This window comes from Hyaena hyaena, unplaced genomic scaffold (genome assembly GCF_003009895.1).
Source record: "Hyaena hyaena isolate Hyena2069 unplaced genomic scaffold, ASM300989v1 scaffold_69, whole genome shotgun sequence".
Lineage (NCBI taxonomy): Eukaryota > Metazoa > Chordata > Mammalia > Carnivora > Hyaenidae > Hyaena > Hyaena hyaena.
The window spans coordinates 980313-994309 of NW_024080702.1; the positions used below are offsets into that span (position 1 = coordinate 980313).

Below are 13997 nucleotides of genomic sequence, written 5' to 3' on the forward strand. Positions count from 1 at the left end.
TCCCCACACCTCCCGTCAGTTACGCTCACCCCCCCCAGGTGGCCACTTCCATTCCCGTGGCTGTAACTACGTCCTGTACAGACCCCCCTGCCAGACGGCAGCACGTGGGTGTCCCAGGGCCATTCCACACCGGACACACCCAGGCCTCCCCTCTGGCCTCCCCCACAAACCTGGTCTTGAAGGCTTCCATCCCGCATCTCTAGCCAAAGCTCTCGGGGTCGCTTGACTCTCCTCCCTGATCAGGGCAGTCCCCTCTCGCTCTCCAATCCTCGGTTTTTCCATCTGCAAAATGGGCACAAGGTCGCTGTAAAGCTCTGACAGCCCCCACCTGGCCCACAGTGGGCCTGGGCAGCCGGACCCCAGCAAACCCAGGCCAGAAGGAGGGGTGCTCTAAGCACGGGTGCAGGCCCGCAGCAGCAAAGGTAGGGGCGGGGGCAGGGGGCAGCCGGCCCGCTGTCCACCGCACGTCCCCCAGGCCACACGCACATGGCCGTCCACCCCACAGGCCCCCGGATCCAGCCCAGCCTCTTCCGCCCCCCCCCCCCACTACTCCAGGTACCCGAGGCCCCGGTCACGGTGGCCCGCGGTGTGGCTGCACACAGCAAGGCGGCGCCTCACCACCCCTCCTTGCCCACAGCCACGCCTTCCAGTTGTGGAGGGCCCTGGGGGCCGAGCAGCCCGCGAGCCGCCTGGTAGTGGCCGAGCTGCTGGCCTGGCTGCGTGAGCGGCCGCTGCCCCCCGGGGCCGGAGACGGCGGCACCCCGCCCAGGGAGAAGGCCCACCTGCGCTCGCTCACCGTGAGTCTCTGCCACCACTGCCACCACTCCCGGATACTGGTGGCATCCGGGCCACCACTGTGCCAGGCGCCAGGGAGGGGGAGCCCTGGCTGCAGGCTGGGGGAGGGGGCCCAGCTCCCCACGTCCGGCGGAGGGTACACAGCGCCGTTTCTGCCCCGTCAAGTGGGACAGGGTGGTCCCTCGGGGCTGCTGAGGGCGCTCGGCCGCGTAGCGTGGCCCCAGGGTCCCGGACACGCTGAGTAGGTGGCCCCACAGCTCAGGGGCTTCAGGAAGCAGGTTCCGGCAGAGGAAGAGTGGGAGGAACAATGGAGAACCTGTCCATAGATTTGGGGGGAGTCTTTGAGGCTGCTTCCTGCAGCTCCACCCCCTGTACAAATCCCCCAGCCCAGCTTTCCTCTTTACATAGCCGCAGGGACGGGGAGCTCACTCCTAGCGCAGCTCCCCTCCCACCCCCTCCACCCCCCCCCCGCCTTCTTAACGCCCTCCCTGCCGGAAACCACAGAGCAGGGGTCAGCAGGGTGGTCTTGTCTGTGTCCCTCAACACGCAAAACCCTGTCCCCCCACCTCAAGAACGTTCTGGACCAAATGCTCCAAAGGGCACGGGAAGCCTCAGGCTGGCCGCCATCTGATGGCTCTGCCTTCCAGGGCCACGCGTCCCCAGCTTCCACTCACTAGACACCTGCTGCGGGCAGGCTCCGTGCCAGCAGCAGCTTGGGAGCCCAGCGCCTCACGGCCCCGCCGCCAGGGCTGCAGAGGGGACGGCGGCCTGGGACGGGAGGCTTGGGGAGCATCCCCCAGATGCGCTGGGTCCAGGCAGGGAGCCGGGAGGGCCAGGGTCCCCGGAGAGACAGCTCAGCGACGTGGCCCCGGCCCGGGAGGCTGGGACAGGGAGGGGGCACTTGTGGAGGGCGCAGGGCCCCCAGACCCCAGGCTCGGGAGCTACAGCGTCCCCCCTTCCCTGCCAGGCCATGAACTTGCTGCACCAGCTGCAGTTTGCCCACGAGTTCAAGAAGGCAATGCAGGAGGCCTACCCGGAGCTCCTCCTGGCCTTCCTCACCCAGATGCACTACGTCTTGGAGCTCACCCTGCCCGAGGAGGCCCGGCCCAGCGAGGAGGCCCGGCCCAGCGAGGAGGCCCGGCCCAGCGAGGAGGCCCGGCCCAGCGAGGAGGCCCAGTCGAGCCTGCAGAGGTAAGGGGGCTGGGAGGAGGCTCAGGCTCCACCTGCAGGGATGAGGCAAAGACACTAACTTCCCAGGGCTGAGAAACAGGGGCGCGGCCCACAGCACCAGGCACCTCCTGTCAGTTCTGGAGGCCAGGGTCCAAGTTCGAGGTGTTGGCAGGGCCGTGCTGCCTCTGAAGGCTGTAGGGGTCGACGCCTTCTGCCTCTTCGTCCCCCGGCGCTGCTGGCCGTCTCCGTGCCCCTGGCTGCGGACACTGTTCCCACCTCCCCTTCCTCGTCACCTGGCGGTCCCTGCTGTGTCGCTCTGGCTCCGCTTCCCCCTTCCCGTAAGGACACCAGTCATGATGGATTGGGGCCACCCACACAGCCTCATCCTGACTCCATTCCATCCTCAAAGACCCTGTTTCCAAATAAGCTCACATCCACATCCATGGGGCCCAGGACTCAGACAGGGACAGAGCTTCGGGGTCGGGGGAGTTCAAGCCCCGAGCACCGCCCCGGCCAGCGCCGCCATCAGCATGGAGGGGCTCAGGGGAGGCACGTGGCCGGTTCACTTGCTACCGGAGGGTCACGGGGCAGCAGACAGGGGCGTCCCCAGGCCCCTGCGGAGCCCCGGATGGCAGACGCCCCGCGGGGTCTCCTCGTGTCCGTGGCTCTGAGCCCGGTGCACTCCTGCACCGACGCGGACAGTTCGGCCTCCGCCCCTGCCTGAGCCGCCGGGCACACCTGCGTAGGAGGGTCCGGGCCCCACCGGCTTGGCCACCGTCCAGCCGCCACCTGCCCTCCCTCTGCGCCGGGTCGCATCCTGAGAAACCCAACACGCACGCCTTTAAAAACCGCCGGACCCGACGCTTTTCATTTGTTTGTGTTATGATGTGTTTCACGTAATTTGTCAGTTTTAACAGCTCTCCCGAAGGCGCGTCACTGAAAAAAAATGTCATTTCTTCTCGTATTGCTTCTGAATTCGAATGTGCATAAAGTCCTTTTTTTATTCACATCAACCATGCAAAATGCATGAATCTTCCCTAATAAGCTAATAAAACGTTCTCCTCCCAGAATGTACGTAGGAGGGCTAGGAGGGAGCCGCCAGGAACCATCTCCGCTCCCCCCCCAGCCCCACCCCTGCCCACACGGGTCCAGCCTCCTCACCCGCCCGGCCCCCTAGCCCGCCTCCCACCCCCTGCTCCCCTGCCCTCCACGCCACAGCCCAGACCCCACTCAAAACATGTCCACGGCCTCTGCCGCCCTGCCTCTCCCCGCTTGATTCAGAAAGAGCCAGTGCTCACAGCGGCCCAGAGGCCCCTCCCCCTCCGGCTCCCTGTAGCCGCTTCAGGACCTCATTTCTTGTCACACACGCCTCACTCACACCCTCCGCTCCAGCCTCAGAGGCCCCCACTGTTCCTTACGCGCAGTGTCTGAGTGCCGCAGGGCCTTTTCACTGGCTGCTCGCTCTTCCCCTGACATGCTCACTTCCTGAGTGTCCCCAGCCACCTTCTCAAATCAGCAAACGGTCCTCCTCACGCCCTGCGGACCCCTCCCTGGGCCACCGCCTGACAACCAATGTCTGTGTCCCATAGACGCTCCCAGGGAGGGGGTGTGTCTGTCCCTCCCCCAGGGAGGGGGTGCGTCTGTCCGCCTCCCTCAGGGAGGGGGTGCGTCTGTCCGTCTCCCCCAGGGAGGGGTGCGTCTGTCCGTCTCCCCCAGGGAGGGGGGCGTCTGTCCGTCTCCCCCAGGGAACGGGGTGTCTGTCCGTCTCCCCCAGGGAGGGGTGCGTCTGTCCGTCTCCCAGGGCCCCTGTACAGCTTGTTTCCCGGGCCGGCCGGCACTCAGGCAGCTCCTGGCCTCTCTCTGGGCGAGTCCTCTCCAGGGAGGAGGGAGGTGGCCCAAGCCACTGAGGGACAGGCTCTCCACCCCCTGCCTGGCATAGTCCTCCGGCTCTGATTGGCCTGCCCTCAATCACATGCTCACCCCTGAGCCAATCACCTCAGCCACAGGGGCACACGGGGCTCTGGTGGACCAGGCGGGGCTCCAACGGCCTCCTTGAGCCGCCTCTGCCCAGAGGAGAACCCAAAGGGCCCAAAGGAAGGGCAGGCCAGCCGGCAGCAGTGCCAGCAAATAGCGGGGGACGGTGGGGCGACAGGCAGACACACCCAGGGCCAGTGGGTCACCGCAGCCCAGGGTCTGATGCCTGGCCGACATGGCACCATCGAGGGGGACACAGGCCAAGGAGGGGATCGGGGCACCCACTGCTCAGAGGCCCAGTCTGTGGGTGCCCCCGGCAGCACGGGGATGGCACTGGATACCGGGGGTCAGCCCAGTGAGCGTTAATGCAGAATCAAGTCTCTCAAGTCCCTGACACCCTGCTAAGCTGGTCCAGCCTCTGGGACCAGCAAGTAGGGGTGTCGTCTGGTCCCTGAGGACCCAGCATCTGGGCTGAGACCTGACTGATGGTTGAGGTCCCTGGGTGGGGGCTGGGAGGGCACAGAGCCTTAGGGAGAGGAGACAAGTACGGAGGGAACAGGAAGGAGGCCCTGAAGGCAGCCTCCACACAGAACAGCGGGGAGCCATGGAGGGCTCTATGCAGAGGGAGTGGCAAGGTCCAGTTGGCACTAGGGATGGGTGGCCAGAGTGGGCAATGTCCAGGTGAGGGAGACCCAGCACTGCCCTCCAGCAGCTAACATGTGGCCAGGGAAGGTGACCCGGGCAGGCTTCACACCCCTGCACCCTCCCTGCTCGCCTCAGCCCATCTGCACGCACGGCCAAGGTGGCAGAGCCTGGCAACAGGAGGCACCTTGAGAAAACAGCCACCACCGGTGGAGACGTACAGGGGTGTAGCCGCCGGCGGGGAGGTACAGGGGTGCAGCCGCCGGCGGGGACGTACAGGGGTGCAGCCGCCGATGGGGACGTACAGGGGTGCAGCCCCCGGCGGGGACGTAAAGGGGTGCAGCCCTGGCAGGGGAGGTACAGGGGTGTAGCCGCTGCAGAGAGCAGTGTGGCGGGTCCTCTGAACACAGAATCACACAGAATCCCGCGTGCTCCAGCAAGCCCACTTCCGGCAGGGGCCCCCCGCAGGGACCCCGGTGCCTGCTCACCTGCGGCCACAGCAGCCTTCTTCTCAGGAGCCAAGACGGACGGACCAAGAAACTTTGGGCGGTCCACACAGTGCTTCAAAACGGAAGGACGCCCTGACACCTGCTACGACGTGCACGGGCCCCGGGGACAGACGCTGGGTGGTGAGCCCGTCCCAGGACAGCTGCGTGGTCCCCCTGCCGCCGCAGGACCCTGGAGCCCCACGTCCGGGCACACAGAGCACGAGAGGTGTCAGAGCCGGGGAGGGACAGAGTGCCCGGAGCTGGACGCAAGCAGTGGGCTTCACTCCGCCGAACCGTGCGCGCAAAGGCAGCTCGGGAGGCTTTACGTTGTGTGCTCCCCCACAGCTGAAGGCTAAAGGAAAAGTCAGGAGCAGGGGAGGCGGGGGGAGGGAAGTGGGGACAGGACCACCGCCTGGGCTCCGGGCAGGCGTCGCTGGGGTCTCAGGGCCCCGTGGGGCGCGCTGGTTCACCGGGACGCCCCAGTCGGCCCCCCGCTACCTCTCCAGAAGCCCCTTCCTGCAGCTGCTGGGACAAGGCAGCCGTGCGGGGTCATAACCAAAGTCCCCCAGGACCGGACAGTTCCAAGCGTCGTCACGGACGGGACAAAGTGCTACTCTGCCCTGAAGTCCCCGTCTCCTGAAACTGTGGTCACTCTGGCTGAGCCCAAGGCCCCGGAAAACGGCACATCTTGGGTCGACACGACAAGCCAGATGGTGTTGGGGTGGACGCCACCGCGAATTCCATCCTGTGACGCTCGGGTTCGCAAATCTGCTCGGAGTCATGCTCGGTCCACGCTGGCAGAGGCATTCTGGGAGCTTCCTCGCATGTCCAGGGCAATTCGACCTGTCACCCGGGGCCAGGACAGACATGACGGGGCACCGGGCGGCCGGGACGGGACAGCCAGGCCTGCCTTCCTGGGCCCTCGCCCCAAGCCCTGCCTGTGGTGCCCAGCCAGCCCCATGCCTGTGCCCAGCCCGGCGCCCTGCAGACTTGGAGCCAGGCCACCAGGACTGGGCGCTGGGCCTCAAGCACCCGGGCCCGCCCTGCTCTGCATCTGGAGAACTGCCGTGAGTGCACACGCGCGTGCGCCAATGGAACCTGGATTCTCTGTGTCCTCCGAGGGCAGGGGGACGTCAGGAGTGCCGGCCGGACACTTGTCCGGGCCTCCGTGACCCCACGCCCCCCAGTGCTGCTCCTCCCTCCCTGCTGTGCCCTCTCTGTATTCCTGGCCCCACATTTAAAGGGCACCATCCCTTCAAGGCTCGGCCGGCACCCTCTGCCCCCGTGACTTGGGAGACGCCGGTCTCTGAGGCGCCCTCCAGCCCGTGCCCTGAGCCACGGACGTGAGGCGCATCCTCTGAGGCCCCCCAGGCACCCCTCACCCTGACCGTGCACCCATCCAATCTCAGGCCCTCCCTCCTGGAGGGGGCACCCTCCAGGCTCCGGCCCCAGCAACTGACACTAGGGCACAGCCCCGGGGTCCGAATGGCCCCATGCTGCCCCTCACCCAGCACAGCTCACCCCCCGGGAGGCCTCCAGGCCGCTGGGGCCCTGAGCCAAGACAGGAGCCAGAGGGTGCCTTTCCATCCTGGGGCGGATGGGCACCCTCGCTGGGGCAGGGCCGGCCGGTGACGCGCGCTGTCCCCGCAGCACGTCGCTGGAGGCACTGAAGGGTCTGCTGTCCAGCCCCAGGCACTGGCAGGACTTCGCCCACATGGAGCTGCAGGGCGCCTGGAAACTCTTCTCCAGCACCCACACCTACCCGCAGGGCGCGCGTCTCCTCGCCAGGTAGGGGCGGGGCCGGGGCGGGCCGGCCACCACTTGTCCAGGACGCTGGCTGTAGGGCCGCCTGTGAGCACAGCCCCACGGACCCACAGCGCGCGCACACTGCCCTCTGGCACGGAAGGCGGTGCCCCCCCACCCCGTGCACGATCACACGCACATCCCCGGGGGCTGTGGACACGGCGTCTTGTCCCAGCCCCACCCCTGCCAGGGGGCGGCAGATGCCAGGCCCAGCCCCCCTCCCCTAGCCCCAGGGCCATGGTTGAGAACCACTGCGGGCACATCAAGGCGGTGACCAGCCAGCTGCTGACCGCCGTGCGCAGCGAGGAGGAGCGAGAGCGGAAGACGGCCGTCCTCATCCTCACTGAGGTAGCGGCCTAGACAGGGAGGCAGGAGCCCCCGGGACACAGCGCCCCCCCAGCTGCCTCTGTGCCCCATCAGACCTTCCATGGGCCGAGGCCCACCTGGACGGACCCTCACACCCCGTCCTTCCCACTCCTGTCTCCAGGGTGGTCCACGGTCCGGGCCGGGTCCCCCACGCGGCAGCCCCCCGTCAGTGGCCTGGGCAAAACTGTCGCCCCACCCGCCCCCGCCCCGCCCTCCGCCACAGAGCTGGTGGGCCAGGCAGAGCTGGGCTCAGGTTCCCCCTGGGGCTGTGAAGTCAAGAGCGCACAGGTTAGAACAAGACAGGGGTGGACGTGGCAGACTGTGCAACTGAGGCAGGGCCACAGCGGGGGGCGGGGGAGGGGCGTTTGACATCTCCGTTAACAGACATCATCAGTAGGGAGAGACCCAAGTCCACGCCTGGCGCCGCTCCCCCCCCAGCAGCAGGGATGTCTGAGCCACCACTCCCCAGGTGTCCCATGAGACCCAGTCTTGCTGTGTGACCCTTTCCCTCTCTGGGCCTCAGTTTCCCCAGCTAGACTCTGAAGACTTAAACCAGTCCGGAAGTAGGCTTCAAACGATACCCAGGGGGTGCCAGTTGCTGCCCTTCCTAAAAGTCCTGCCCCCCAGACACAGGCGGAGGCTCCCTACAGGACCCCGACCTGCCTGCCCTTGGGGGCCGCCCCAGTTCCTCTACAGCCCCACGCTGCCGGAGGTGCTCCCCAGAGAGGCCGCCCTGACGGTGCTGGCCCGAGGCCTCAAGGACTCCAGCCCTGAGGTGCGCGTGTTGAGCCTGCAGGGCCTCGCAAACATCCTTTTCCACCCAGAGAAGGTAAGGGCCCGAGGGGCATCAGAGCTGGCACACGCGTGCGCACACACGCACAGGCGCACACACGCACACACGCACAGCCAAGGCCTCCTGGGCTGGAATCCTGGCTCTGTCCCTCCCAGCACTGTGGCTGGGGACACGTGACTTTACCTCCAGGAGCCTCAGTGTCCCACCTGTGCCCCGCAGATGGTGACGGCCCTGGGCAGGGTTGTGGGAGGGGTGCAGTGTCTGCTCCCCGGGGACCTGTATCTTCCTCGCACAGAGGAGACAGTGCTGCTGCAGGTGACAGGTGCCTAGGGGGAGCCCGCAGGGGGGATCGCCCCCAGAACCCCAGAGTCGGGGCCTCCCGTCCGCTGCCGGCTGCCCCCACCCCCATCACTGGAGGAGCCACTCCCACGGTGAACAGTGGGGGCATCCGCAGGGAGGCAGGGAGAAGGCCCTGTGGGGCATCTGGCCGCGCCCCCCATCCCCTGGTTCTGACCTGGTGCCCGATGTCGCCGCCGCCGTGGGTTCCCAGCGTGCTGTGCCGTGTCGAGCGCCCAGGTGACACGCCAGGGCGCCGGGCCCGTCCTGTCCTCACTCCAGCACTTTCTAGCTGGCACATTTCTTCAGCTTTCTGGACTGAGTCGGCGTCCGCTTCTGTGAGATGGGGGTGGCAAGAGTGCCCGCCCGTGAGTGCAGCGCTGAGGCCGCGGGTTCGCGACCCAGGGTTCCCCTCTGGCCATTCGCTGCCACAAGCTGCTGCCTCTCCCGGCACTCTGTGTGGGGCCGGCTGGGGCTCCGGAGAGGGCAGACATCAGCTTAGAGAAAGACGCTGTCTCACCGGATGGGGAAGCACATGGCCTGGGCCTCCCCCAGCCACCCCCGGGGCTGCATGAGCACACGGACGGCAAGATGTCCAGACCCATCCCATCGCTGAACGTACATACCTTCAGGGCTTGTGGGCGCTGGTAGGGGGCCACAGCAGGGCCAGCTCCAAACAGGTCCCACAGCCCTCTGTCTGCCAGCCCCCACGCCCCATTTTGTTCACCTTGCACGTCCACACGGTTAAGAGATCTCCACTGGGGTCACGACTGGCAAAGCCCTTTGCACTGCACATGACACGTCGTAGGTACTTGATAAGGGAGACAGACACTTCTTCCGTGATCTGTCCATCCACCCATCCATCTAGCCGTCCACCTATCTACCTATCCACCTGTCCATCCACCCATCCACCCATCCATCCATCCACCATCCATCCATCGACCCATCTATCCATCCATCCAGCCATCTACCCACCCATCCACCCACCCATCCACCCACCCATCCACCATCCACCATCTACCCATCCATTTGCTCCTTGGGCCCTTCATCTATGATACATTCTTTCATTATTTCTTTTGTTCACTCCTTATATATCATTCACTTACTCCATTATTCCCATTTGCTCTATCATTCATTCATTCACTCAGCCAGTCAGTCAGTGGGTCAGTGGTCAGTCATCCACACACCTGTCTCCAGCTGTCCCTGCGGGCCGTCAGTAGGACGTGTCCGTGTGCCCCCTCTATGCCCCGCAGCAGGTGGGGCCTGTGGGGGGTGGAGAAGACAGACAGGAGGGCTGCCAGACCAGGACGGCCAGGGCCGGGGAAGGGGCGTGGCTCCAAGTGGGGTGGGGCTGGTGGCCACAGCGGGGCTGGGGGGACAGGCAGGTGCAGAGTGTGCCCAGCCAAGGAGGCCGGCTGGTGTGGGGGCGGCACAGGCTGAACGGAGCAGGGGTGGCACAGGGCCCGGGGCTGAGGCCCATCAGCAGTCACTGCCCCCACAGCAGAGAAGCGCCCCCTGCAGGACTCTCAGGACCGTTCCCACTCGCCCCTGCGCCTTCGCCTCCACCTCTGCCTGTCATCACACACAAATTGTACCAGCCAGGTAGTGTGCCAGGAGGCCAGAAGGGTAGCCCGTGCACCAGACCCACGCTACCTGCGGCGTGAACAGGGTGGTGTGCATTTCTCTCTAGGGGTGTGGCCGTCCTGGTCTGCTCCTCCTTGCTAGCTGTGCACCCCTGCCCCGGGCGCTGCCCTCACGGGAGCATCTGTGTGGCCACCACCTTGCCCACTCCAGCCACCTGGTGCACACCCTACCCCTTGAGGCCACGACCCACAGGTGCTCCAGTCCGGCTGGCCAGGCGGTCACCCTGAGCTGCAGGGAGGCGGAGGGGGCGCCCATCTCCTCTGGGCACCACGCGGCCAGCTGTGGCAGGGCCCCTGTGTGCTTGCTGGAGGTGGCGCAAAGGCACCAGGAACACAATCTGAATGACACATCCAGCTGCCGTGGAGGAAGGTGGGGAGCCCTCCAGGCGGCACCCCCCCCCCCGCTGCCAGCCTGCAGGCACTCATGTGCAGGTGCCCTGTGACCTCCCGCGGGGGGACTCCTCACTGGGCCCCTCAGCACACGGGCCAAGTGGCTTTTCCATCCACGTGGCCCAGGATGCCTTGCTTGCTTGGTTTCCCTCCCACGTCTTGGGTGGCCCCTTCCCTGGCGTCTCCTCCTGCCCTGGCCTGGCACCGGATGGCGCCCCAGGACTGTTTCCCATCCCCCCCCAACCCGCCTTCGCCGCTCCCTTGCGGGCCCCCTCCAATCTTTAAGTGCCATCTACCGGCCGACTGCCCCCAGATCCATAGCCCAGCCCCAGACCTGAGCTCCAGCCCTGACTCGCCGCTCGGATCCCAGCTGGAGTCTCAAACTCCACATGCCCACAGCAAACTCTGTCACCCCCACAAACAGGCATCTCCTGCAACCTGCATCTCAGCTGACAGGGACCCCAAACTGGGGGCTGTCCAGGCAATCAAGAAATCCCAAGCAAGCGCAGAATCCACCTGTTCTCCCGCTCTAATGCCTCCCTCACTGAAGCCCCCAGCATCTCCCCCAGGCCACTGCACACACCCCCGTCCCAACGGCTGCCCCTTCTCCTTTCCAGTGTAGACTCACCCAGCAGCCAGCAGCCTCCTGTGAGGTTGTGAATCAGTCTCTCCTCTGCTCACAAACAGGTAGGCATGCTCCTGCCTCAGGACCTTTGCACATGCTCCCTATGCTAGAATGCATTCCCAGCACGTCTGTAAGGATTTCCTCAGTTTTCACCTTCTCAGTGACACCTTCTCTGATCCTACTTAAACTTTTCTAACAGCCATGGCCTCCTCCACGGCCTGCTCCACCCCCTGCCCTGCTTTATCTTCTTTCATAATGCTCTTCACCCCCTTACACTCACTGTGTTGTGCATGCTTTATTTTTCTGGTCCTTCCCATAGAACCCCTTTCTGCTGTTCACTCCCAGCACCCGAGTCCCGTCCCAGCATCCTGCCTGTACCCTGTAGGTGTGCAGAAAGGGTTTGTTACTGTTAAAGGAGTCATTTGCTGAAAAGTTAGTACAATAAAACCAAACGGAGCTCAGGAAGCCAGTGAAGCGGCCGAAAACTTGTCCTAAAGTTGTAACAATCACCCTGGCTCTCACAGTCACTGGTGAGGGGCCGGAGGGCAGGACACATCCACTTGCCGACACGCTGCTCTCCAGCCGTTCACCTGGACATTCACGAGCACCAGGCTAACAAGAGGCACAGACAGAACTGGCTGCGAATGAACTGAGTCTTGTTTAAAGTAGTGTGCAAGCGGGAAGTGGTCGTCGTAATGTAGAGGGTCTGGGACCCTCCCGGGCACCCGAGTCCCCTGTGACGTGGAGAACCGTGACCTCAGTCTGTGTGCAGCTGACCCACCCTGTCTCCTCCAGGCCCAGGCCCCTCCTGGCTGACCCGGGGGAGGCCGGGAACCGGGCTAAAGGCCAGTGAGGCGGGGGAAGGGAAGCGTGGTTTCCAAGACTTGGGGGGGTGGGGAGGCTTCTAGCCAGCATGGCGACAGGAGAAAGAAGGAGCTGGGAGCCACCTGGCACGGGGTTAATACCCCTGCGCCCCAGGAGGACCCCCTCAGAGCGAAGCCCTGTCCGTGACCACATGGCTCCTGGAGGGCAGCCCAGGGCCGGATCCCAGTGGATTTAGGCGCACAACGCCGGGCAGACGTGCAGGGCCAGTGCCGCCCCCCAGGCCGGGCTGGGGGCTGGGGAGGGGCAGCGGAGGGAGGGCCTGAGGTGATTCGGGTCCAACCCGCAGGGCTGGGGTGGGGCGCAGGAGCCCCCCGTCCTGGTTACCCTCCGCCCACCGGCCCGCATCCCCCCAGGGAAGCCTGCTCTGCGGACAGCTGCCGGCCTTTCTCGACGGCTTCTTCCACAGCAGCGAGCAGGTGGTTGTGCAAGTCATGGGCACCGTGTCGGATGTGCTGCACAGCCTGGGCACAAACGGCGCGGTCGCCCAAAGCCTCCGGGTCGCCTTCAACGCCCGCTCCTTTTTCGATGACGTGAGTGTGCCCGGGCGGGGCAGGCACATTCCCTGCTTATGCCCCCCTCCTGTGCCGGCCCCTGGTCCTCAAAGGCAAGGGGACCCCGACTGCCCTTCTGCCGGCTGGCCTGGGGGCTGGGGAGAGGAGACCCCGGGGGGTGGGGGTGGGGGGCCTGGGCAGCTCTGGGCTCTCTGGCCGCCAGGGGGCACTCGGCCCCTTCTCCACGAAGGTGGCAGAGCATCGCCCTTCACCACCTCCAGCCCCGCGGCTGCCCCTTACCCTTCTTCCAGAAGGGACCCTCGTGCTGCAGTGACTGTCTCCCATCACTGGGGAACTAGAGGGGATAAGCCCCGCCTCCCCACACGCCGCTTTGGTGACCCTTGGGTGGTCAGGGAGAGATTGTAAGGTTCTGCTGGAGGAACTGAGACCCACGAGGGGACCTGTCCGGGGTGGAGGGGGGGTGGAACGGCCCTGCCCAGGGGCCCCAGAGCCCAACGAGAGGGACGTGCAGAGGGACGTGCAGGCCGAGGGGCCACAGGGTGGAGGCCCCAGGCAGCTTTGGCCGTGGCTCTGAGCCCACACCTTGCAGGATCGGGACGCGATCCGGGCGGCGGCCATGGCGCTGTTCGGGGACCTGGTGGCCGCCATGGCGGGCAGGGAGCTAAGCGGCCTGCGGACCCAGGTGCACCAGAGCATGGTGCCCCTGCTCCTGCGCCTGAAGGACCGCTGTCCGGCTGTCGTCACGGTCAGTACCTGCTGACCGGCTTCCCCTGGGCAGGGCTGAGCGTCTGCAGGAGGCGGTGGGGGCGGCCGCGCTCTCGGGTGCGTGACTGAGGTCCGCCCGCGCGCACACGGGCGTCCGTGCAGCTGCGCCCGCTGCGTGGACAGGACCCGGCCTGCTGCAGTCCCTGCTGAGTCTCCAGCCCCTGACACGCGGTGGGGGCTCGGGTCGTTCACTGACCTCGGTACAACGGTCAGGCTTTCCCGTGTGCCAGCCGTGCCCCATGCCGAGGCCAAGGAGACACAGCGCGGCCGCCCGGGGCGCTCCTGGCCGCGGGAAGAGAGGCATCCGGCGGCCGCTTCCAAAACGAATGTGAGAAGCGCCCTGGGCCCCGCCAGGGGCCGGCGCGGAGGAGGGGCGGGGGCGGCCCCAGAGGCTGGGGATGGGCTCAGAGTACAGCGGGAGAGGGTGGCGTCGGGCCCCAGACCCACGTGAAACTCGAGGTCTGGGGGAGACACGCGTCCAGCCCAGACCCCCCGGGCGGCAGGTGACCCCTCCCGTGGCTGTCCCCGCAGCAGGCCAAGTTCGCCCTGTACCGCTGTGCGGTGCTGCTCCGCTGGCGGCTTCAGCACACCCTCTTCTGCACGCTGGCCTGGGAGACGGGCCTCAGCGCCCGCCACTTCCTGTGGACCTGCCTGGTGAGGGGCCTGGGGCGCGCCAGACCTGGAGGCGGAGAGGGGACGGGGACTGGCGGCGGGGGGCCGGAGCCTGGGGCGGGGCGGGGAGCCGGGACCTGGGCGGGGCCGGGGCCGGGGTGGGGCGGGGCCGGGGCGGGAGGCGGGGCCCGGGGCGCG

At 66.4% G+C, this 13997-nt stretch overlaps 1 protein-coding gene across 2 annotated transcripts in view; it reads left to right on the forward strand.

Moving 5' to 3' along the window:
• Positions 1–13997, forward strand: part of LOC120232344 (maestro heat-like repeat family member 5) — a 70666-nt gene that overhangs the window by 53731 nt on the left and 2938 nt on the right. The window contains exons 20-27 of one of the 2 annotated variants that reach the window (XM_039233003.1): positions 638–797; positions 1763–1986; positions 6720–6857; positions 7106–7220; positions 7924–8067; positions 12264–12440; positions 13012–13167; positions 13722–13841. In XM_039233003.1, coding sequence (XP_039088934.1) covers positions 638–797; positions 1763–1986; positions 6720–6857; positions 7106–7220; positions 7924–8067; positions 12264–12440; positions 13012–13167; positions 13722–13841 — 1234 coding nt within the window. Of the gene's footprint in view, positions 1–637; positions 798–1762; positions 1987–6719; positions 6858–7105; positions 7221–7923; positions 8068–12263; positions 12441–13011; positions 13168–13718; positions 13842–13997 lie in introns of both variants that reach the window. The other variant, XM_039233004.1, reaches the window with a different exon arrangement.